This window comes from Engystomops pustulosus, chromosome 6 (genome assembly GCF_040894005.1).
Source record: "Engystomops pustulosus chromosome 6, aEngPut4.maternal, whole genome shotgun sequence".
Lineage (NCBI taxonomy): Eukaryota > Metazoa > Chordata > Amphibia > Anura > Leptodactylidae > Engystomops > Engystomops pustulosus.
Genome location: NC_092416.1, coordinates 41224858 through 41251131, shown reverse-complemented (window position 1 = coordinate 41251131; position 26274 = coordinate 41224858). Strand labels below are relative to the sequence as shown.

The 26274-nt window shown below is 44.3% G+C and overlaps 1 protein-coding gene across 8 annotated transcripts in view; it reads right to left on the bottom strand.

The window, feature by feature from the left end:
- USP28 (ubiquitin specific peptidase 28) overlaps nt 1–24340 on the bottom strand; it is a 44931-nt gene extending 20591 nt beyond the window's left edge. For 3 of the 8 annotated variants that reach the window (XR_011856440.1, XM_072155843.1, XM_072155848.1), the window contains exons 1-17: nt 24107–24340; nt 19727–19804; nt 18898–19030; nt 17542–17638; nt 16588–16750; nt 13660–13746; nt 12508–12645; nt 10348–10421; nt 9620–9640; nt 9303–9379; nt 6506–6654; nt 6076–6203; nt 5665–5760; nt 3870–4046; nt 2815–3026; nt 2652–2722; nt 125–353 (exon numbers count right to left, since the gene is read on the bottom strand). Coding sequence is in view for 7 of the 8 variants with exons in the window: in XM_072155843.1 (XP_072011944.1) it covers nt 125–353; nt 2652–2722; nt 2815–3026; nt 3870–4046; nt 5665–5760; nt 6076–6203; nt 6506–6654; nt 9303–9379; nt 9620–9640; nt 10348–10421; nt 12508–12645; nt 13660–13746; nt 16588–16750; nt 17542–17638; nt 18898–19030; nt 19727–19804; nt 24107–24286 (2110 nt within the window). In the remaining variant the exon portion in view is untranslated. The remainder of the gene's footprint in view (nt 1–124; nt 354–2651; nt 2723–2814; nt 3027–3869; nt 4047–5664; nt 5761–6075; nt 6204–6505; nt 6655–9302; nt 9380–9619; nt 9641–10347; nt 10422–12507; nt 12646–13659; nt 13747–16587; nt 16751–17541; nt 17639–18897; nt 19031–19726; nt 19805–24106) is intronic. The other 5 variants (XM_072155844.1, XM_072155849.1, XM_072155845.1 and 2 more) reach the window with 4 other exon arrangements.
- Between the last annotated feature and the right edge of the window lie 1934 nt (nt 24341–26274).

Below are 26274 nucleotides of genomic sequence, written 5' to 3'. Positions count from 1 at the left end.
CTCAGCCAAGGGTGCAAGTTTATGGAAAAATCTGTTAGAATACACAACTTTGGACCAAGCTAATAAAATTCATACAAAACATAGGGGAAAGGTGCGGGGCAAAAACCCAGTGTTGATTTCTCACCCTCGATCAGGTAAGGCAGCTTGTCATTTATATACATGAGGCAGTAGGCGCTGGCGTTTCTCTCGCCTCCATAGGAGTCTCTTTCCAGCTCTTCCCAAGTGGCTTCCGTCACGGATATATCATTGTACCTCAACCAGCACTGTCTGGTATGGCTGTAGATATATGCCCAGTAGTGGCCAGCATTAGCCTGGCCCTCATGAACCAGCACTGCATGAAGCCTGTATGGGACCTGAAGAAAGTACCATAAAATTATTAATATATTGCGGGGAAAAATGGGAAGGGGATAAATTGGCGCTTATTAAAAAGGATAATAAACAAATATCTGAAAATATAATCTCTTTATCTTTCCTGTAGGACCTGCACCTGGATGTAAGACAACTGGCTGCAGCAGGAGCGCTCCCACAAGGTCTATTAAAGCGCAAATATTAGCACAAAGACACATTAACCGGCTCTGCATGGGAGTGCTCCATATTAATGGGATACAGTTCTCCAGAGCTTTTCTGGAAGCCCCATAGCATTTAGTAGAACAGAGATGTCTGATCATGTGCGCCAAGAACTCAATCCTGTGAGCAAAGTAATAACCAAATACTTCCGCCAAAATATCCTAGAAAATTATTGCACAAAGATGACATTGCTTTCCAATGCCAACATTTAAAAAAAAAAAAAAACACAGGCTGCCATATACTGCATCTTTTAATCCTCAGCATATAAACAGAGCCACTCTTTACACATGCACACTCGGCTTGTATGAGCGCGCTTGTCTGATGAATGGAGGAGAGAGAATGACGCTCCTCTTATACCAATGGGCGGCTGCGGTTGATAGACGTCTGCCCTGATCCATTAATGAAATACATGATGCAGTTTCGCTGGGGAGCAGAAGACGTACATAGGATATTATTTTGGGATATAGTGAATGACGGGTCATGACGCTGGTGACGCAGCGGGGTGAGATGATGGCGTGTAATTAGAAGCCTTCACGTTACATGGCCCTGGTAATTATTAGTCATGCTCCTGCATATGCAGTGATCCCATCTATCTTTTATGTATAGTGTAAATATAGATGCTTTAGCTCACTTCTCCAAGATGAGTATACAGATATAGCTTCCTCCATCATCACGTCCCAGGATTCTCAGCTGTTGATCCCAGGCTAGTCTCCATTCATGCACAGACATAGTACAGAACATTAGAGCCCGGATAACAAGGGTTCAGGTCACTCTTATACTGCACAAAGACTCTTTGCCATTTTAAGAAATCCTGCACCGCAAACCTGAAAGGGAGTCCTGGAAGTGTAATATTAAGTCTTTATTTACAGGATAGTGGTCTGAACCTCACCATCAGAACAATGGGGGTCCGATTCCCCCTAACTGACATCCTTCTGCTCTACTGAACATCGATGTGAGTGCTCGGCTATGTCCGATGATTGAGAATGGTGAAGATGGCCGAGCCCCGAGGATTTATGAACCCTTTCACAATTCTCCAATGCCAAAGCTATACTTTAATAAGTTCAAAAGACATTAGAAACATGCGAGTTCATCACTGAATACCAGGCCATTCATATTACATCTATATTTTCTGGACCAAGCGATATGGCAAAGACGGCCACAATCACGCAATTTAAATTTTACCTCCACGTTCAACATCCTTGCTCAGCAAGAAGGGCGCATGCATAGGTAGTGAGTGGGGTCGGGAATCAGGTGTACTGAACAAAGCGCATGACAAACTTTAAAGGGTTGTAACAGCAATACAAGATAATAATAATTCTTTATCTATATAGCTCACGCAGATTACGCAGCACTGCACAAAGCCTGTTAAATTGGACCCTGTCCCCATGAGGCTCACAATTTAAAAAACCTAACAGTTTGTTTTTGGAGTGTGGGAGGAAACCGGAGTACCCAAAAGAAACCCACATACAAACTCTTTGCAGATGTTGACCTGGGTGGGATTCGAACCCAGGACCCCAACGCTGCGAGGCAGAAGTGCTACTCACTCAGCCACCGTGCCACCCAAAGTTATTCCACATCCACATGATTAGTGAGAGTTCCACTGCTGGTAGAGTTCCCGACCATTTGTGAGGACGGGAACCCCAGATCCAGAGATTGCTGGGGGGAGGGGTGATCGAAAGGGAGCTTGTTTCAACAGGATAGGGCTGATCAGTGGGGATCTCGGTGCCAAAAACCCCACAGATCACGAAAACGAGGGTCCGTCAGACTAATGGAGCAGAAGGCCACGAATGACCGTTCTTCTCCATAAATCTCTATGGAGCTGACGGAGATCTGTGAGCGCGGCCGCAATTTTCATCAGCTCGAGATTAATGGAGCAGAACGGTCCTGCATGGTCGTCTGCTCCTTTAGTTTGACGGAGCAACGTGGGGTCCGGCGGAGGTATGTGGGAGCAGCACTGAGACCCCCACTGATCAGCAAGTTATGTCCTATCCCGTGGATTGGTCTTGGGAAACCACTTTTAATATGCCTCTTGGGTGTTGAGTTACGGTCTCAATAGAAAATCCCCAGACCGAATTTATCTCTACCTGCAGCAGATGGGCCTCATTGTAGATGTCTTCAATGGTCTTTCTGATGTAGGCCACTGAATTCTTCAAGTCTGAAAGAAGAAAAGCGGAGGGATCAGTAAGCGATTTTCTTCCTCCTCTTATCTCTATGGCGCGTCTGATTTTCGGTTGGCTGACCCCTCACCTTGAATGTCCTGCTGTACCTCAGCTCTCCACCGCTGTAAGCAGGCCTCCACCGAACGCAGTTCCTCCTTAGTGACAGTCCGCGGGGCTGGTTCATCGGTAGCTGCCACTTGTCTTTGTTGAGAAGCCAATGAGGATGCACTTTCTATGGATGAGCTGCAAACTGTTGAGTTATCACTGTCCACATGATCACTGCATCCATTAGCTGCAAAACTGGACAAACCACAATGATCAGGTTATTGTCCTCTAAGTAGTCCTGCCTGCATGTACATGAGGCTTGGCCAAGCATGCACTTGTTCTAAATAGAGGGGAGTAGCCGCTGCCCGACTCTCCCCTCCACTAAATATATGATGTTCAGCTACTTGTGCAACAATAACCCAAATTTATATAGCGTATTCCCTAACTCTTTACATATCATAGGAGACATACACAAATAAAATAATACATCACAGAGTACAAACAGTCATATGGAACAATGAAAGAAAGTTGTACTGTCCAGGGACTTGAGTCCGACTTGTATCCACATGGAATCTTGGGAACAAGGCAAAGCCCCAAGGTCACAGAATTCTGGCAATTTTGAGGCCCCAGAATATTCCAAATCGTTCCCTTTAACTTGTACAAAAGAAACCATATGTCATCTCAGAACCCGCACTGGAGCATCAGGTACGCTACCCACTAAACTGACTATTATTGTAAATTGCCAGATCGAAATTTCTAGACCTGGACCACTGCTGGATTAAAAGCAACACAAAAATCAGTGAAATAACACAAGTCACCCCGTCATATATGCCTCATCACATTTCTGAACAAAAGACTAACCCCCTATAACACACAATGGAGATGCATTGCAAACAATGTAACTCACATATTGGCCAATAAAGAACAACACAAAAGATAAAACTAACAAAAAAAAACGGAGAACAAACGAAGATAAGACTTTGTAAACCGCATCAAATAGCATGAAGGAAATTGCTTTTGGCTGTGCGGCACTTCATTTACAAGGTTAGCTAGAACATCTATTTTATAGGTTTTACATTTTACCATAAATGAAATTACCCATTTTCCTGTGGTTGAGTACTGGAGGAACCGGAGTCATCTGCTGAAAGCACCGAGATGTCTGTCACATCCACAGCATGGCTTCTCGCTGCAGACTTCGTGTTCGCAAACTCCAGCACATACTGGAGCATGTCAAGAAGGGGGCAGCGGCTGGCACCAGAACCGTACTGCTGGTACCTGATCAACACAAGAATAGGCTGAAAATCAATAAAATATACGTACATGGATAAGAAGGATATTAAAGGGGCTGCCCATGAACTGAATTGTGAGATTGCAGCACTCAGACAAGCATCCTGCCACTCCTGGTACAGCAGCTGAGGACAGGATCAATATCTAATAACTGTCCACTTTCAGCAAATAATGGATAGTCTTTGTGCAATAAAAAGTCATACAATTTTCCAATATACTTTCTGTAACAATTCCTCATGGTTTTCTAGATCTCTAAAGAGAATTATGTAATCACTGTTTTGTCCCTGACAGGCAGAAGTAATCAATCGCTGCACCATCCCCCAACTGCTGTATATAAGCCATCCAGTTCAGGTTGTTTAGTCCCTTCTGGACAGTTCAGGAATCTTTGTGTAATGTGTTTTTTGAACCGCAGCCAGCAAGCAACCCAGCTTTCCCAAGCTCCTGAATTTTACAATTGTTTTTTGAGCAAAACCACTCGGATCAGGGATGAAACAAGATATGTTTCTGTGTAACTATCAGTGTAGCTACAGCATTCTCAGGGTGTGCTTGGTTCACAATGCTTGAAAACAGATGGTAGATTTCCTTTAAAGGGGATTTACAGTAATTAAGGAAAATCCTGGGGAAGGTGGCAAACTTGGCCCTGCAGAAGTGCAAATGGGGAGAGCGGGTCGTGTGATCCGCTTCTACCACCTTTATTTATGCCCTGTACCTCCAGATTTTCCGAGAATTCCTGTAACACCTCTAAACCATCTAAACAGGAGAACAGAGTTAGGAATAACTGGGGGGTCTCCAGAGGGGTTCCCCATTAGTAAGGATGGAGATCTAGCTGTGGCGGTGCTAAGTGTATGTAGCAGGATGCTTTCCTTTGTGATGACAGCTCCTCAGTAGGTGCTGACCTATCTAACAAGGCCGATCTCCTCTACATAGATGTGACCAGGGAATGACTGAGCTGATACATTTGGCTCTACGTGCTATGAAGTATTATTCTGAGGGTGATGACTCCAGTAGCCTCACACGGGGGGCGGCGTGGCTGGACGACTGCCAAGTCTCATTCTGGATGACAAGCGGGCAGAAATATTCCTGGCGTGTTACAACACTTTGGAAAAACTGTTTGACTTCCAACAAAGTCCTCTTATGTATAATACGTACGAGGGGAACCACACAGATAACCCAAATTTCCTTTGCATTGACATCATCTGATGGGGGAAGAGTCTGCAGAAAAACAGGGTCCGTATCCGAGCAGAAAGTCTGGCACACATTTGACTCTCCATTGAAGTGTATTGGGGTCCATGCGCTCGGCTTATCAATGACGCATGGTTGTGCATAAACTCTCTGCTTTTCCCAATCTGCCGAAAGGAGCTGGGAACACCCCTTTTTTGGGCTCAACAATGCCAATCCTTATTACAGACTAAATGAGCACTGGGTGATGGCTAAGGTGTAAAGGGCACCTTCGGTCTACCAAAGGAAATATGGTAAATTCCTGTAAGAGAATCCTTCTTACAGCATGAATTCAGGGTACCGGGAAGACCCATAGAGCCCGCTGTTATATGTTATCACACTCAATGCCAAAGTTTAGTGCAGGAAATGGTTATTGACCTTAGTTTACCTTTCCAGCTTCTGATGGAGAAGGTCAATACCTCGATTCAGTTTCTTGATTTCCTCTCGTTTCTTCTTAATAAGCTCTTTGTTTCTGTATAGAAACCTGAAATAAGGACCCAGTTATCAATCTCCAGATAATCAATGCAAACAAAGTCGGGGGGAGGGGGGCGGGGGAGAAAGAGGATGACCACCCTAGGCCTGACCACCCATAGTGACTCGTGTCCCTTTGCACACAAGAATAAGACATTTAAGATCAATTGCCTATTCCTTCTCCTCCCCACCACCAACAAAGTTGAGAGAACCACTAAAATGGTAGCTTTGACCAACCACTAGTGTGATCTGTCCAGCTTCATATTTGTAGAGATGTGAGACCTCAGCATTAAACAGAGATTCCAATCTGATATTTCTACACATTTACCTGTCCATATAAATAATCTCCGGGAATTCCAGCTTATTGTGAATCTTCTCCGGCTGTCCGAGCGACTGGTTGTATTCAAAGCGTGACAATTCAAAGGTCAACACCGGAGGTAGTTTGGTAAACCAGCGCTGCAGAGAGAAAAGAGGTAGTGAGCAGATATAAGATGCTTAGGAGGGGTCCTAATTACCCCGCCCACACAGATCGACTGACACCGTTCCCACCGTGATTGAAAGAGAGAATTCTGATTAACCCGCCCACATATGATTTAGAATGAGAGTCCCGATTACCCCACCCACATACAGTGATTGACAGTGAGAGTCCCGATTACCCAGACCATGAACCAATTTTCATGGCATGAACAGCAGAAGGGCACATGATTGCCCGATTTCGATTACTAAACATTAGTTTAGTGCTTTGTGTTCATACTGACCTCCTGCCTGTACTGCACTGTTTTGCCGTTCTGAGTGTGCTCTATCTCCCCCTCTGACATGGCGCCTTCCAGGCATTCATTTAAGTTGTTGAACCCATTCACTTGTAGAGGATATTGCCCAAAAGTTTCAATGTTGGAGAACGTTTTATCTGTCACGGAACAAATGTCATGGTTATCTTGTAAATACTCACACATACAAAGAAACCGTAGAAACAATTAACCCCATAAGGACGCAGCCATTTTACAGCTTAAGGCTCAGCCCGATTTTTTGGATTCTGACTTGCTTCGCTTTATATGGTTATAACTTTTGAACACTGTTACTTATCAAAGATTCTGAGACTGTTTTTTCCCCACATGTTGTACTTCATTTTAGTGGTAAATTTTGGCAGATAAGTTTTGCGTTTATTTACAAAAAAAAAAGAAAATATGATAAATTTTTTGAAAAATTTGCCATTTTCCAAATTCTAAATCACCGCGTTTTCAGGCAGATCGATTTACCACCTAAATAACTTGCCGAATAACATTTCCCATTTGTCTACTTTACATTTTCATAATTTCTGAAATGTCTGGATAATTTATTTTGATGTCACGCAGCCTACAAATCGAATATCGCTTTTCCGGATTTTCAGAATTGACTATTTTGGGGATAAATACAGTTTTGAATGAAATTTTACATATTTAGCATCAAAACCCCCTATATAACCAACCCATTTTCAAATCTGCTCCCCTCAAGCTATCAGAAACAGCTTTTACGAAGATTGTTAACCCCTTGAGATCTTCATAGTAATTGAATCAAAATGGAGGTGAAATTTAGAATGGTCATATTGTTCCCTTATACGTTCATTTAGCACTAAAATTTACACATTTCCAAAATATAAAAAGAGAAAACCCACCAAACAATTTGTTCTGCAATTTCTCCCGAGTACAGAGACCCCCCACATGTGGCTGTGACTTGTTTTATGGGCGCACAGCGAGACGCAGAAGGGAAGGAGCGCCCTGCAGCTGCCAGGATTTTAGTTTCCTCATTGGCCCCTTTTGAAGGCTATAAAATTTTCGCTTTTTCGTTATTGGGGCCATGTGACGGCATTTTTTTTTTGCGGGACGAGATGCTTTTTCCATTGTTACCATTTTGGGGTTGGTATCACCTATTGTTGAAAATTTAGGAACTTTTTTTTGAGGACAGGAGTAGAAAAGCATCAATTCTGTACTGGATTTTTTACTTTTTTTTTTTTTTGGTGTTCACCGTATAGACTAATAATCATGTTATCTTTATTCTATGGGTTGATACGATTACGGGGATACCAGACATGAATATATTTTCTTACGTTTTACTACATTTGTCAAACAAAACCCTAATGTGAGGAAAAATCTATCATTTATGTATTGCCGTCTTCCAAGTGGCATAACATTGTTACTTTTTTGGCTACGGAGCTGGTTGATGGCGTGTTTTTTGCGGGACATGTTGTACTTTGCACCAGTATCATGTCGCAGTACATATGGTTTTTTTATCGCATTTTATAGCATTTTTTGTGGGATTGAAAAGGTAAAAATCATAATTTTTGGAGGGTTTATAACAGTTTTTTTTTACGGCGTTTATCGTGGGGGTTCAATAATGATTTACTTTTATTCTACGGGTTGTTACCGACGCGGTGATACTATATATGTGGGGTTTGTGTTATGATTTAGACTTTTTTTGAGTTATATGTCTCTTTATATGGTTTGGGGCATTTTTAGTGATTTATGACTTTATTTTTTTATTGAATAACTTTTTTTTTTACTTTTTCACTTTTATACCATGGGACATGAACAAGCAATCATCTGATTGCTTGTTCATGATAATATTCTGCAATACTGATGTATTGCAGAGTATTATCAGTGTCAGCCTATGCACTTGCATAGGCTGGCACTGTGCCAGTAAGATGACGTCACAGACGCCATCTTACCGGCAATTCTTGCAAGTAACTCTGGGGTCCAGATCGGACCCCAGAGTTGCTATAGCAACGATCGGCACCCCCCGAAAACGGTTCGGGGGGCCGATCGTGGGGGAAAGACCCCCCAGATGCATGTTAAATGCCGCGGTCACGCTGACCGCGGCATTTAACGGGTTAAGCACCCGCGATCGGAGACAACTCCGATCGCGGGTGTTACACTGGGGTGCCGGCTATTAGTTACAGCCGGCACCCCGTGTTTCCCGATGCCGGTTTGGCTCTGATCCAGAGCCGAGCCGGCATAAGCGCCGTGGCGGATATATCCGCCACTGAGCGCTAAGTCACTGCGCTCCGTGGCGGATATATCCGCCACGGAGCGTGAAGGGGTTATAAAAAAAAAAAAACGTTTGAAAAATATTAAATAAAATTCCAATATTTTTAACTTGTCCTTACAATATCTGCTCAGTCATCGCATAAGTTTTGTTATAATTCTGTGTAAAAGAAAAGGGTTAATCTCCTCATGATTTGCACCATCTTCAGGATAAGAGGGGTGGAGGTGATTATCTTTTGTCCTGCTGCAGCTGGTTATCTTACAGCCGGTCCACACCACAGTGAAGAAGAACAGGATATGGCTGAGGCCTTGAGATTTTTTTTATAATTTTCATAATGGACAATGCTTGTGTTTATTTTTTCTGTCCTGCGTTTTAATTTGTGTGATGTTATTTATGGGCTTATTATGCAATTCAATGTAATCTTGTGGTATAAAAAAAAATATAAAAAAAAATAATGAGTTTTAGCGGTGGCGAAAACTGGTCTAATATTCCTATATCTGCAGATACAACCATATATGTACAGTAGTAAGAACTTACCTTCCAGATACCCCTCATTCAGAAACGTGCCATAAAAAAGCTGCACCATTGGATTTTCAGACTTGTCTCTTGGACTCCTATACAAAGATATATGAAGAAGGAAAAATGCAAGTGACTAAAGCTCAAATAACAAGACGTCTGGTACAGATACTAAAGTTGCGCCCCCGATTCCATTTCTAGAATAAGATGCTCCAGACTCGCTGAGCAGAGTGACAAATACAAGAAAGAATGACAGTGGAAGGATAGACACATGGAAACCGTGGAGTGACTACCACCAATTGTATCCCCTGTGTATTACACAGAAAACATATAGTTACCTCCGACAGCCACAACTGCACCTGTAATTAGCAGAAGGGGTGCAGCGTGTTATATGGCGGTACGATATTACCATAGCCAACATGCACCTCTAGGGGGAGTCCTAACATTGCGCCTCTGGTCACATCCAGAGCTGCAGCTAACCAATACGAGACTACCTCTCTGTTCCTGGAGTTCACATGTATGGTCACCAGTTAAGAACTCCAACTCTCAGTGTGGCTTATTACTATATACATACATATTTATATACATACATACATACAGACTCGTTCTGATCTTACACCTCTCTACTACTCTCACTACCATTTCATTGATTCTAAGCCATGGACACACTGAGGTTACATTCACACGGCCGTTGGGGGACGTATATATAGCCGCCATTTACTTACGTCCCCCATTGGCCGACAATGGGTGCAAGAACCGGTACGGTGCAACCCAAGTGCGGCACTGTAGCATTCCGTACCCGGGGAAGGTTGGACGTGTCCCATCTTTCCCCATTATACGGCGCCGTGCACAATGTATCGCTATGGAAAGGTGCGGGGGCAAGCGGCGCTCAACCCCTCCTTTCCTGTGCGACGCTGTGCTACGGTACCGCGGGCACTCGTTAGTGTGAATGCAGCCCAACTCCTGGAAAACTTTAGCTCAGCATCTATTCCTCCTCTTAAATTCACATTGAAACCAGGTAAAAAAAAAAAAAAAAAGGAAATGGACAAAAAAAAACATCACTTACTCGCCATTAACAGCCAATTGAAAGGCGTCCTCCAGCCAGTCCAGTAGCTTGTGGGAGAACTCGCTGACATCTTGCTGGCGAGTAGAAACACATCATCAGTTTATTTATGTATTTTGGTGTCCTCTATTAAACTGCACTGTGCACTATTGCTCTGCACTACGCACACAACCCAGGACTGTATGTACTATCAGAGACCCCCAAGAAGAGCCCTGCACACATCTACCGACTCAGAGTTCTAATAGGAAGCACAGAAGAACAGATGTCTCAGTGCTGCCGAAAATAGGTGAAGTAACCTCATGTACACACGGAGCGCAGAGGCAGGAGTGTAGGATACTCCCGGCACAAGGCTGAGGCTTCAGATGCCGGTCTTAAAGGGGTTGTCCGAGTTTAAAAAAAAAAATATGTGGCCGGGAGCGGGGTTACTAAAACAATAAAGCTGTACTTACCTCCCGGTGCCCTCCCGTATCCAGCGCTGCTGTCGCTCCGGTCCGGGGGCCATGTAAACAAACATGGCCGCCGGAGCAGCGCTGCATTCAGCTTCCGTCCGGATGCGACAACCTTCCGGTCCCCATACACAATGCTGTGTATAGGGACGGATAGGCGTACCCGGCCACGGCCGGCCGGCAGCTGAGTCCAGCGCTGCTCCGGCGGCCATGTTTGTTTACATGGCCCCCGGACCGGAGCGACAGCAGCGCTGGATACGGGAGGGCACCGGGAGGTAAGTACAGCTTTATTGTTTTAGTAACCCCGCTCCCGGCCACATATTTTTTTTTTTTTTTTTAAACTCGGACAACCCCTTTAACCCATTGTCCAGGCTGCTGCACTAGAATTAACAGGCTAAAGGCAGGGCTGGGTAGTCGGAATAAAATGGACCAACTCAAATATATAATACATTGTTTCATTTAGTTTACTGCCCTATGTGCTGAATATTTTTTTCAGCAGAATTTGGGGAAACTATGGAATGTCCTTTAAAAAACCATTCTATTCCTGATACAAGGAAGTAGACTTAGGTGAGATGAATGTGGATGCATTTTTTACTCAGCAGTGAAGCTCTTCCCCTACAGATAAGAGGGGAAGGAATGTCTGCACTTATCTTAGAAATCTGGAATAAGGCAGGACTGTCCAGTGTATGCTCTCTCTGTACACTGCTGTATGTTTTAGTTTGCTTTTCCTCCAAGTTCAAGTTTGTAAAGGTTACGCTGCTATGATGGATTCTACACTCTACATAGAAAAGTTTCCCCTTCGTATTCCAACATCTCAAATTCAGAACTACAGAAACACATACATGAAAAAGTACTATATGTATAAAAGCCAAACCCTCATGCCATCTAGCTCTGCAGCATTATGATGTGAAGCACTTTGTGAGCTATTCCAAGAGAAAAGACTGATACTGGAAGATCCACCGTTTCTCTATAACCGGATATTGTAATAGATGTTGCCCATGCGGTTACTGGATCCCAAATCAGTGTAGAGAGGCTGTACTCTAGCCTTACAAGAATTAGGTCAGACTTGAGGTCATCAATGAAGGAGGCAATAGTGTTTCTAAGAACAAATACATATCGGCTAAACAAATATTAGGCTGCATTCACACTGCAGAGTGCCCACCGTACCGTAGCATGGCGGGCACACAGCTACGTCAGGGAGGGGAGGAGGGGGTGAGCGCTGCTAAACCCCGCCCCTCTCCATAGAGGAACATGGCGCACGGTGCCGTATGCCGAGAAAAGATAGGACGTCCTATCTTTTCACAGGGTACAGAACGGTACGGTGCCGCCATGCGCCAATTGCCGTCTGTAGGGGACGTATATACGTCGGCTGTATATACGTACCCCATACGGCAGTGTGAATGCAGCCTTATTCGGTATACTTTTGATGAAAACGCTTTATTATCACATATGGTTTGCTTAATTACAAATTTATTAAGGTTAAAGTTCTAAGGTTGTATTCCAATAAATATTTATGTTCTACCTAAATAACTTGTTTGTTGCATAATAATAGTGATATTATTATTATTATTATTATTATTATTAATAATAATGGATTTGGGACATCACCTTTTTGTGTTGTGTGCATTGTCTATCCAGATGACAGCTAGTTTTCAACCTCCCCCTACCCCCTTACAAGTAATATACCATATGAGAAAAGTGCTGAGGGCCTCCTTACCTGCTGTGCCTCTTCCGACAGGAACGCATCCTTCAACAACTCCAGGGCAGCAGATGGATCAACAAATTTTCTGTTGGTTCCGACCATGAGGGCAAAAAGATACTGGAGCTCCTGCATAAAAGCGATGTTCCTCTTTTCCTGAAATAATACAAGACATGAAATGATCAACCCGCACTCTGCACATGAGATGACACAAGTCTAAGCCAAAAGAGTTGGACCTTGCATGACCGGGTCTATTACTTTAGTATTCCGGTGCTTATTAGAGTGTGTCCACCAGCAGATCGGACCACCATAAAAAGCTGCAGACAGTGTGAGGTAGCAGTTCTGGAGATCTGTGTGTGTTGCTAGGTGCTAGTATGGAAACGAGTTGGTGATTATTCAATTGGCGCTTCTTTGCTCATTGTATCAGAATTTTAAGGATATGAAATAAACTCTGAAAAGTTTTAAAGAAAACTCTGTGTCAACCGCTGGATCGAGTGTTTTGTCTACATGATTTGCTTTGCTAGTAGCAGCAGGACTGTGAAAAATTTATATCCCAGGATCGTAGCTAGACTGAACACAGCACAGACCCTCCAGAGGAAGAAAGGGTCAAAGAAGCCAACTTTTTAGCTTTGTAATCGGTGTTAAAAAAAAAAAAGGTAGCAAATTCATGTTTTTAATAGTGAAAAAAGGTGTGTGAAGGCAGCAAATAGTTTTGCTCACTTCCAATTCACTTTCGGTTGTCAAAATTCTTTTTTCTTCAAATATTACACTTTCATACAAAACTGCTTTAAGGAGCAGATTGATTATAAATATGATATGGCACTTCCATAAAAGTGAAGGCAAATATACTGGAAAGGGAGTATAATACTACAATAAGGTAGGAGACACAAAGGCCATGGCTGTTCTGTGATTCATGGACTGGCTGGGCGGAACTCAGTGATTTATGATGCAAGGAGTCCCGGCTACCCCGCTGTGATCATGATTACAGATCTGTGCAGCTGTTTTGCAGAGAAGAAGCGACTCCTTGTATCATATATCAAGAAGCTAGGAGTGCCGTCTTCAGCACCAAGGTCAATCCATGAAATCCAGCCAGAGCACAATTTATGTGATGGACTGGCCTAATAGTCCTGTAAGATTTAATTTTTTTAAAAAAAATTTTTGTATACTCACACTGCGACTTCGACACCTCTCAATCATGTTTTGGGAAGTTCTGTAGCTGTGGACCAACCTTCGGAATTCAGGGAGGTGGAAGAGAGACTGGAAGAAAAAAAAAAACCAACACATAATATACATTAAACATAAACATCCAAATAAATAAAAGATGCAGACAAAGATCGTAGTGATCAGGCTGAGCGCTGATACAGTGCGACCCAGAGTGTACAAGCTGCACTTTGTCCCTTTAACCACTAAAGCTCTGCACAATTACAATCATTTTCTAATAAAGGAAAATCTTCCATCAAAATCAAACAGGATAAACCAGAGACACTTACCAGGCACATGACTGGTCATTTTCTCATATTTGTTTAAATTTTTCCAGTTAGCCAGAAGGGCTCCCCAGGGAGCACTGCCAAAGCCCCTCTGTCCTGTAGCTCTACAGGCTGTTACAGTGTGCAAAAGCACTTCCCCTTCTCATTGTGTGAGAATAGATCTGGCAGATGGAGTGGGAATGTGCCAAGGAAGCAGTGTAACAGCATGTGAAGCTGCAGCACAAAGGGGCGCTGGTATCACAAGAATAATTTTTATAGTTGATTTAAGAAAGAAAAGCCGTTACATAACCAACATAAGAAGGTGACCACAGTCATGGTGCCTGGATCTATGAGTAATTGTCACGCTTCATTTTGTCGGTAGATTTCTTCCAACCACTGAAGCACCGCTAGCGGTACAATCTACGGTCTTCGGGCCAGGCTTTTCTTGTCGCTCAGGCTTTAAGTAAAGCTCACCATTTTAAATAAAGAAAACAAGCGTTTGTTTTAATTGGTAGTTTAGGTTTCCGCATTATTGCAGCTCTGAAAGGAGCTCTGTGGAATACTCAGCTGGGAAGCGATCAAACTGAAGGGGTTATTTCCATCTCTGTGTCACGCTAATAAACAGCAAGAAACCAATCAAGTTGCAGACCGTATTTCTAACTACGGCTTATTCTCATCACACGCACCCGGGAAACCTAGTAAAACGCTTGTTTTTAATTGAGCGCCACTAACGCCGACCAACCAGTTTAACACAGGCTTTCAATTTAAGACGCAAAACTGGAGAGCTCAGTGCCAATCCGCAGTCACTCATCGCCCCCCCACGCCGTGGCGTTCCCTTCACTTTTTTTTTTTTTTCGTTTAGCAATCAAATAGTGTAAACACAAACAATTGAACAGCCAGCGCTAGGAAGTCAGTCTCCCGGGAATCAGGAACATAGCGCTGAACCTAAACTTTAAATGTTCGCTCGCTTTCCTTCGGTTAATGTCCCGCTCCAACTAAGTAACGTAATTAGCAATTAGGAGCGTCTCGCGTTTTAAGGGATCTTTAATAGTCACACGACTGCAGACACTGAGCTGATCCCTCAACAATACAAGGGAAGAATAGAAAAACTGTTCCAGTTGTAGGGATTCAAGCTGTAAGACCAACTCTAAAAATACAGTAGAGCGCCCCAATAGTCCAAATTCTGCAGAGAACACAGGGGTTAATCCCTCATGATCTTATTTAGATTCAGTGAAAGAGGTGGTGGTAGAGGGTTAAAGGGATTGACCACTAATAGAAAATTTTACCAAAAAGGTACATATAAGACTCCAATAGGATCACCCATACAGTACTTACCCTGATAAAGATTACCCTTCACTGCCCAGGAGCCGCAGGTCACGTGACATCCAGGCAGCAAGACTCAGGACTGAGTCCTGAGGTTCTGTGTCCTGCTGGAGGGGCATATGGATTCCCTTGGCACTATCCTCCAACTAATATGGGAGTGGTTACAGATGTCGGGGTGTGGATACACAGTAATGTCTGCACAGCCCCCTGCATTGCGCCAGGACCCAGTAGGACACAGAACTTCACAGGAAGTTCTGAGTCCTGCTGCCTGTGGGCACTATGATTCACAGCTCAAAGGTTTTACCAGGCCAAGTATAATATGGGTGACCCTATTAAGGTATTTAACCTACAGGATTAAAGTTTTCTATAAGAGGACAAAATCCTTTAATTCTGTTGTCTTGTTGCACACAGGACCTGGTACTAAGGCTCCTGCTCCAGACAGTTGTCTTAAGAAGTGAAAGCGAGAACGAAAAGGGGACATGGTTGAGCTGCTAAGATTTCTTTTAGCATTTTGCAGTATTAACAAAATATGAACCAACATAAAAAAGGCTTTTTCATTTTGTAGCTTTTTTTTTTTAAATAAAAGAAGAATTCTTAGCTTTCATATTATTGCCGAGCCAGACAAGCATGAACAGCCGCTACATAGCAGAGATCAGTGACCGCCAATACCATCAGAGCTGAAAGCCTCTAGTGAGGGTCACACTGTGCATTATAGGAAATCTACCATTTTAAAAAAGTACAAGAAATATACAAATACTCACCTGCGCTCCTCTTCATCTCGTTCCTGGCACTTGTCTTCTCTAAGCTTGACACATTGGGAAAGGAAAGTTTATAGAAAGCAGCACAGGCCATAGGGACAAGATGTTCAGCTCTACGGGCTAATTATGCACCCTCTGCCATGTTGGAGAGGGAGGTATCTATTCATCATGCAGGAGGTGCGAATTCCCGCCTCTTGCGTGATGTCCCCCTCCCTCTCCCAGTATAGGAGACGGAGTTGTAGAGGCTTGAATAATTAGCAACCCAAAGCTCCGGACATCTGGTCTCTGTGCCTCTTTGTAACTCTATTTTCTAGGTGATCACAGAATGTCAAGCTTAGAGAAGACAAGCAGTGGGAACAAGATGAAGGGAAGCAGAGGCAAGTACATGTAGCTTTTTTTAAAATGGTACTTTTCCGTTAATATTAAAATGACGGAATAATTAAAGTGACGTCCCGTCATTGTTTCCGCTACCCCTCCGTACATGTGACCCTATGGAGAACAGAAGACCTCATGTTCACCTTGTGTACGATATAACACGGTGTCTACACTACCTGTATTACAGCACTGAACCAGCAGGTGTTCCCGATGTTTTTCAGTCCTACAGGCCAGTCACCGTTCCTTCTCAAGTCATTGGGGTTAGGGGCATCTCCCCACATCTCGCAGCGTTTCCTTTTAGAGCGGCTTTTGTTTTCTTGAAAGTGATGGTCGCTGGATCTGAAATGAACACACATGGAGGGAAGCAATAGGACAAAGATCTGGCAAACACCAATCTACACTTCTGGTTGACTGAAGAGCGGCCATTTAATATTGGCATCGGCTGTCAAGAAACTTTGATGAGAAGTCAGGAATTATGTGGAGTTGGAGGTTTGGATGTCACCGCCCTGGTGGTGAGGTTTGAGCATGACAATGAATTGGGTATAATAGATGGTATTATTGGAATGGCATGCCCAGGCCCCCTGGATTATGCAATGTAATTTTCTCTTTTTAATGGACATGGAATAAAAGATCAACATTTTAGCAGATTGGAGTGTCGGGTCGCAGCTTACTTTTTCTTTGGATGCCCAGGGCCACCCTATAGTCCATCAACTTCATAGCTTCACTCTTCACATTTAGTCAGGGATACATTAGTCAGCCTTAAAGCTAATTCACTGAATAATACAAGGTGCAGGGTCTGAAGGGAGGAGCGCGACTCATTTTCATTGTATTCCTGGAGCCTTGAGGAGTCCTGCTCCTCCCATCAAACCCTACACAGGGTATAATTCAATAAGTCAGATGTTCCTTTAGGTCCGGCTATATGTGACCTCATGAGAACTCATCCAGGGGTTAGCACTTCAGGTCACCAAAGGTTATGTTATGTCAGCTGATATGGCCCAGGCTAGGGGGTGCCTTGATCCAGAAACCCACATGTCGATAGATTGGCCTCATCCTTATAGAACAAGGTGAGGTCCATAGTAAACAACATCAAGCGTGAATGGCGCTCTCTGAATCACTAAGAGAACCTGTACCTGTCTCGTGCCTCCAGCTGATGACTTGTCGCCTCCTGTAAACTTAGAGCGATCGCCGCCTGAAGGTCGTCTTTATCCTGCATGGGGTCAGCCACACCTGAAAATACAAGTAGCAAAAATAGTGATCATGCTGCCAATGTATAAGATAACATCAAAGCTTGGCTCATTAACATATGACAAAGCTAGAAGCATACTTAGAGGGATTTTCCAGAAATTCTATGTTAATGAGCAATATCAAATCAATGGGGGTCTGACAACTGGTATCCCCTCCAAACAGCTGTGCTTAGCCATCTCTGAATGTATGAAGCAGACAACTGCATACACTGTGTAGCTTTGGCACATAAACAGCTAATCAAGGTGATACCAGAAGACCAATATATCAAATTTAGGGAACCCCCTTAATTCCTTAAAAGGGAAAGAGGTCACCATATTTTACCCTACTAAACTATTAGTCCCCTGAGGTGGATATGTTCTCAATAGATTTCCTTCTTATTCCCCTTTAGCTATAAAAAAAGAAAGAAATATATATCCTCCAAAGTCATGTGAAAATTCATATTTTCTGGAGAGGAGTCATGTTTAGAGGCTGCAGAGTCACTTCAGAAGCCCCATCTTTCAGAAATCTCATCTTTCACATCAGACTGTGGTTCTGTGATCTACAGAACAAGAGATGTAGGCAGGTACATAGGCGGGAATTGGATTTTTACCTACAGGTCACATTTCTAACTACGCATTCCTCTGCCTGTATCTAAAGTTCTGTAGATCACAGAACCACGAGACGGTGAGATGAAGTCTGAAGTGACACTCCCCCCAGCTGCCTCTATACTTGACTGATCTCAAGCAAATATGACTCTTTTCTGCTTATTTTCACATGGATTTGGAGATTTTTTTTTTTTGTTTATAGGTAAATGGGAGAGATGTCACTAAGCAAAGTTTGACTCTATCCACGGGATAGGGCCTAATATGCTGATCAGTGGGGCTTTCGGTGACCGAGAAAGCGAGGGGCCTGTCGGACTCAGCTCTCCGTCAGACTAATGGAGCAGACTACCACGCATCACAGTTCTGCTCCATTAATCTCTATGGAGCTGACGGAGATCGGTGAGCGCAGTGCTCAGCAATTTCCGTCAGCTCCGCAGAGATTAATTGAGCAGAACGGGCATGCGTGGCCTCTTGCTCCATGAATCTGACATGGCGACGAGGCTTCCGATCTGCAAGGGTCTCAGCACTGGGACCCCCACTGATCAGCAATTTAGGCCCTAACTTTGCTTCGTGGGAAAACTTCTTTAATGGGTAAAAAAAAACCCATTAAGAGAATGTAAATTGTCTTGTCTTCAGTATACGGACCATATGAGAACATACCATTTATTTTCTGGATAACGGTCGCACTCTCCTGTGCGTTACACGGCTCAGTCGCTGGCGCCATGGAATCCGGCTCCTTGGCACACTCGTCGGTGAGGAGGGCGACAGCTTGCGTGATGTCATTATTACTGGCCTGTGGCGGAAAAGGGCGAGATGTGGTTAGCATTACCAATCACTGAAAAAAAAGGTCTATAAAACATGTTATGTGCGACCGATCGGAACCAATTTACGATTCAGTTAAGCCCAGTGGGCTTCTGTTTGTACTTATTGTTAAAAAAAAAAAAAAGTTCAAATAAAAACTTTGAAATTTTTTTTTTTTTTTTAGATTTCCTAATATGGTTGATGTGGGAACACCCATTTTTATGCCGAGGCCATGGGGTTACAGAACATTACATGTTACAGAAACATGGAGAATGTACAAAGCAGGAAAATTAGAAAATCGGTCAACATTTACACCATGTAACAGGCTTAAAATGGGTTGTCCAGAAGATGAAAAACATTGCTGCTTTCTTTCAAAAACAGCGCCACACAATGGTTTGTCCTGGTATCGCAACTAAACTTTTCATCTCTATAGAGCCGAGCCGCAATACCGCCATAAACCATGCTCAGCGGTGGCGCTGTTGTTGGAGGTTTGCAGCCATGTCTATCAACCTCTGGACAACCCCTTTAAATGCCATTTTTAAACCGTTTTTAGATCATTTTACAACAAATAGCGAAATTGCCCAGTGAAAGGCTTCACCAGGAAAGAGTGCAGTGTAGGCAAGACCAAAAATTAGCCAAAAGTCCAAAGAAGCCATAATATCCATCTGCGTGTGGAAATAAAACGCACCTTCAGCGCTTCCCTCAGAAAAGTGACGTCTTGAATCCCTGTGATCTCCTTTAGTTGGTTGATCAGCATCTGACTCTCCTGGTGGAACACGAATAAAAGGAAAATATACTCATTAAAGGGAATGTAACAGTATCATGATACTGACCTGAACTATAACAAAAAAAAATTAATATTGGTGACGTGATTTTTCTTTTTAACCCACTAAAAGCCAAATTGGACATCCTCCAACCCTCTCTCCAGACAGTCCCTTTAAATATAGATGAAGTTTTTTTTTTAACCGAGTTTATAAATATAAAATTAATCAACGCATAATAAAATGTTTATATAGCAGCGTCATATTCTGAAGCACAGATTATGGGGCACATATACTAACAAAATAAGACAACAGGAGTGAGGATCCTATTAGAAACGAGGAAGAGAAGATGGATATACACATATATTTTACAGGCGGTCCCCTACTTAAGAACACCCGACTTAGAGACGACCCCTAGTTGTACATAACCCGGGGACTACCTGTATATACATATATTCTCGCTTGCCGTGACTACTATGGGTAACGTAGTATTATCACATTTCTCCATCGTCTCGGCAGCTTTTGAGGATATCAGGGGCTAGAAGCGTCTGGGGTCTGTGTGTGCACTGGGACATATAAGGAGGCGAGGGAATGCAGATGACAAGCTATTTTGAGGTCGGTTCCACATGCCATTTGTGTTTGTCATTCCTGCTGCACAATGAGGTGCCAGCCTCCCATCACCGTGGCCGGGGAGGAATCATCCATCGTCTTCCGGGTGGACAGCTGTGCCCTCCTGCCGCCCGGCGCTCTACAATATTCTCAAACCTGCGACCCGTAAAATCCTGTACAGTTAGATGACGTAGTAAACATAAAAAACATCCTACTAGAAACAGAACAGATCTACAATTATATAAAACACCTTCACCAAAATAGAACCGAATTAAGAGCAAGACCCTGGACAACGCACGTCTAGACACCCTGTGACGGGGCTCATTCAGACGGCCATTTTTGAGGTCCTTATGCTATCCGTTTTTTGGGGGGATGGCATACTGAACAATTCATTCTTATGGGTCTGTTCACACATCCGTTCTTTTAGTGACCACAGACCTCCATAGAAGTCAATGGATCCACACGCGCAAAAAAAACAACACAGACAGCACATGGATGACAATATAAAACATGACACTTCTTTTATCCTAGAGACAGACTAAACCACAATCTGCTCAGCTCCTCCTGCTCTATAACATGCTGCCTGCAGATAGGACACTGTACAATATGCTCAGCTCCTCCTGCTCTATAACATGCTGCCTGTAGATAGGACACTGTACAATGTGCTCAGCTCATCCTGCTCTATAACATGCTGCCTGCAGATAGGACACTGTACAATATGCTCAGCTCCTCCTGCTCTATAACATGCTGCCTGTAGATAGGACACTGTACAATATGCTCAGCTCCTCCTGCTCTATAACATGCTGCCGGCAGATTTCCCAGCATTTTTAACACAAGTTCCTATTTGCCTGATATTTTTTCTGCCTCTAAGAATACTACTATAAAGAAAAAACTAAACCTCTTCAATAACGCTGTGTAAGACATGATCATGCAGTGTAATCTTCCTGCCGACATCGCTAGTTACTCGCTTAGTAATAATTTGTGCCTGGAGTCACCCGGAAAGGTGTTGTATTTAATGGAAGTACGAGTTTTCTTATGGCCTCTGGCTCACTGTGGATATTAAGTTCATCCAAGGTGATTCTTCTTCCAAGAATAAGATAGAATTATGTAAGGAGGTTTCCAGAGGGACTCTGTGCACTACTGCACCCACACCATGGGGGATAACAGGCTAAGCAGCGAGGGTCCGACTGCTGGGACCCTCACCATCACAAGAATGGGACCCCTAGAGATTCTCGTTATAGTTAATTGTGGGAGCAGTAGGTCCAGAAAGTATTCCGCTGCTCTGTTCAATCAGGATCACAAGAATGGGGTCTGTCATAACACAAACGAAACATCCAAAAACTACACACAGGTATCTGAACAGAGCAGCAGGGAGAACGCGTGACCACCTGCTCTACCAATCTGGAGGTACCCCAATTCTTGAAATCCGTGGGAACCGCCGCCAAGCTATCAACTCAACAATAAATACAGTATTGGGCCCCAAAGGTGAAACCCACATGTATCTCGGGAATAGGGGGATCATCCTCATCACATGTTAAGAAGCCCTGACGTACAAGAGACAGCAACGTAATCAGCCATTTCCGGGAGCTTCCATACACATTGAATGGAGCTTACACGTGCACCACCGTTCTGATGATTTGCCACAGCAGTCGGACCCCCACAATATGAGATTATTCTCCCATACAGTATAATTAAGGGAAATCTACCCTCAAAATCGAGCATGATAAACCAGGGCACTCCAGGCACTGGGACTGTGGTAATCATCTTATATTTATTATCCACGGCCTCCATCCTTCTAAAACCAACTTTTAAATCAACTGGGAGTGTTACCAGAGCTTCTCCAAGCTGCAGCTTTACAGGGCGTTACACTGTGAAGAAGCACTTCCCCCTCCCACTGTGTGCTGAAACTTCCTCTACTGCAGCGAGATTACATCAGGCAGAGGAAAATGGGAGTGCTGAGGGAGGGAGGGGGAGTGGGTGAAACAGTGTAACAGCATGAAGCTGCAGCTCAAAAGAGCTCTGGCAAAACCCCCAGTTGATTAAAAATTGGTTTTAGAAGGAAGGAGGCCATGGATAACAGATAAGAAGATTATCACAGTCACGGTGCCCGGATCTATGAGCAGGTATCCCTGGTTTTGATGGTAGATTTCCTAGTTGGGACAACCCCTTTAAACAGAAAAATAACCTTTGCAGCAAGACTTAGGTGGTCAGAAGTTTGTTTTGGTCCAGAAATAGCACTGACTAGAAGCGTTGACGGCAGGTGTAGTGTCAGACGCACACAACACCGACAACTACAGAGTCTTCAATAAAAAGAACACTCACGGTGACATGAGGATGGGAATCACTGCCCGAATCCGGAGCCGCTGGTCACTCCATACTAGTCATATAGCTTGGGGATTTGACGTATTCTATTCCTGTACATAAGCCGGATGGATGAGGTCAGTCCATAGACCCGGGGTGGCCTGACAAGGGTTGGAGCAGGATTGAACATGCACAATTCATTAAAGGGAATGGGTGACGGTCAGGAAGTTATCTATAATCCTACTCACAACTTGGGACAACCCCTTGAAGGCCCACATGACGAGGAAGATGATGCTGTGATCCCCCTGAAAGACCTGAGCGCACCTATATCAACCTCACAGCCGTATGTGATCGATACAGCATCCCAACTTATCACGTGTTGCTGCGTGCCGTCCGTAAAACATGGCTGTCAAATGGATCAGGTTTTGAGTTATTGAGAATGGAGCCCGTTCTTGTGATCAGCGAGGGTTGTAGCAGACAGACCCTCACCCAAAAGTTTGCTCAAGCAGGAGAAGTGAATAGCTGTCACCTCTCCTGACATGTCTGGTTTATTAAATTCTCATTCTGTCCCTCTGTTATTCCTCCTAGAAGTTTATGAATAAATTAACAGCTACGTTGGACATACACCTCTACAATCCCACACCATAAGATCGTTTAGGGACACCCCACACTGACAAGGGGAATGACATCACCAAATTGTCACTTAGTTTGGTTGTTTCTAGGAGGAATAACAAGGGAACGGCACTGCGTCAAGCTGGAAGAAAAGATGTTCAAGAATTGTTATTTCACGGGCAGTGCAAGTATTTAGAGATCATCTCCTAGACAGGGGTATTGTGGAAGGTATTTAGGATGGATGGTGCCAATGATTACAAGTCCATTACCCAGCGCCCGGATATATCTGATGGTTTAATCAGTATCAGGATTACAGTTTGAGCTTCACAGGCCAGGTCAGAGTTCAATCCCAATTAGGTAAAGGGACAGGACTACAATATGCCACGCTGATGCTCTATAATGTTTGCCGCTCTGCTGCAGTATCTTTATTGGTGGTGACTGTTGATTAATAAAAAAAAAGTGCCAGAATACTCCATTAAGAACTCTCCAACCAGAGTCACCACACAGTCAGAAAGAACTTTTTGGGGGCCCCAATGTCAAATATTGTTCCACTAAAGCCTCTCACATGGGACAGGACCACCAGGAGACAACACAGGAAATTATCAGGAAGCCACTAAACTTCATGTAAACTTTCTGCGGAGTCTGCTGTGGCCTCTGCAGCAGGCCCGGGGACACTGCACGCAGCTATGGCAGCGGTGCATGCTGGGAGATGTAGTTCTGAGCGGCCACACGTTGTATAACGTAACGGTATAGGCGCCGCACATACCCCTCCCCCCGGGGCTCACCGTGCAGTGAGGAGACCGGCTCCCCATGTCAGCGTCCCCTTCTTCTTCTTCTTCTTCTTCCTCCTCCTTCTCTTCTCCTTCCTCCTCCTCTTCGTTGTCGTCGGGTTGTCGCTCGGCGGTCACGTTATTAACGGTCATGGTGGCTCCCGGGACACCGCGTGTCCGCGTCCTCACTGACATCTCCCGCACGCCACGCCCCCGGCTCACAACGGACCCCGCCCACCGACTCGAGCGGTCACGCCTTCCGTTACACTTTTACAGCGGGATCTGTCCCTCCCCTGGGGCGTGACGTCACCAGCTCCGGCGTGTCCTGGGCGTGACGTCACGAGCCGCGTGGAGTTACAGGGGAATTCCACTCTCTGCTGCCTGTGATAACCCCTGAGGCGACAGGCGTGCCATAGCGCAGTCACACAGTTGTGTCCTGTATGAACACTACCATACAGGAGCGTCTACCCTCACATCATGTCATAGTCTGCCGCTGCCGTAAAATAGCAGCAGAACAGTGACTTGTGGCTAAAGATTGAACAAGTAGATTTTGATGCAACAGAACCCTAAAAATAAGAAACGCAATCAGTGTTACAAAAAACTTAGTGTGAACATAACCTTATCTGCCACTGCTGGTTTCCATCATGAGACACATTGAACATCCTTCCTGACTATGTGCTCCTATAGCCCATACGGTTCTGTCCCTGTTGTGTAGGGGTTGTTCCGTCACAACAAGTTATCCTTTATCCACAAGATAGGGGATCCAAGTGTTAGGAGCCCCCCACAGGTGATGAGAATGGGGGTCCGTTATACCCCTAAATGACCAGAGTGACTGGCCGCACATGCGACTGCTGCTCTCTCCATCTATATGGCGCTGATGGAGACAGACAGACTGTATAGACTGTCTATATACAGTCACTGTATAGTGACTGTATATACAGTCACTGTATGTGACTGGAGCGCTAGCACAGATGTCAGACCTGCATTTGGGTACAACAGTCCCGTTCTCGTGCTCCGTAGGCGTCTCCACCCCTGGATGCTCCACCTTCTCCTGTTAATGGAGGATAAGTTGTTGTGACTGGACAATCCCTTTAAGGCCATCTGCACATGAGGGATAATTCTACAAGCATCAGAATCCAGCCATAATCCACCAGTTTCAGAGTTTTTATGCCGGGACTTGCAGGTTTCGATAACGCCACAGTGAATTCCACAATGGGGTCGACAGCAGATAAATGATATTCTGTGGATTGTGAGTTCGGAGCGGGAATCTGTTTACATATACACAAATCAAAACACTGGTGTTCGTATGCGTTTAAATGGAAACGAATATGTGATCAGGGCGAGCCTGGACACCGGGCCTGAGGCTAGGCCATCAATAGTAATACCTGCCCCTCATGTGGTGGCAGACCTGCCATTGCCCCCTTCTGATAATCCAGCAAGACCTCAGCTGATTGGTCATAAACTCAATCCGCCATGTGCTACACGTAACACAGCGATTCTGCAATCTACATCACACTGCCAAACATTCACTTCAATCTCAATTACTCTCCAGCACATTGAAATTTTCGGAGGGTAAGAATGTGTACAGCTAAAACAGATGAGCGGGGCTCGTGTACGGTAACATTTCCATCTAATATCTCGGAGCATCTGATTCCATCTTTGTGCTGGCGAGGGAATAGAATTTCTCACAGATTTCTTTTGTGACACTTGTTGGGATCTGTTACTGGTGCATGTAACAAGGGCTGAGACAGAATGCATCATACATAAACCATAATGCAGCTTCTCCCCACATCCTCTCTCCCACCTTATGGCCATATGTTAGCTTTTCTTACCCAAGGACCATATCAAGAGAAAAAAAAAATCTGCATCACTTGCATATCTAAAAGATGCATTTGCAACTTCCCCCACTGGCACCTAGACGTTCTTCGGTGGATGTCGACAGCTGGGGCCCCGAATACCGGAGTGGCTGGCTTATGTGGCCTTGGGCACGGTGTGGGCACGGTGCTTGGTATTGGGACCAGAGGACGGTCCTACAGCCTGGCAGGTCTCCAGCAGGTGGTGTGTGCAAGAAATATGGAGGGAGAGGCTGATGAATGAGGTTTCTCCCCAGGGCAACCCCTGAGGTGTATGTAGGAGTCCTCTGCATGATAGAGGATGGGGAGCCCGTGATGGTGAAACAACCT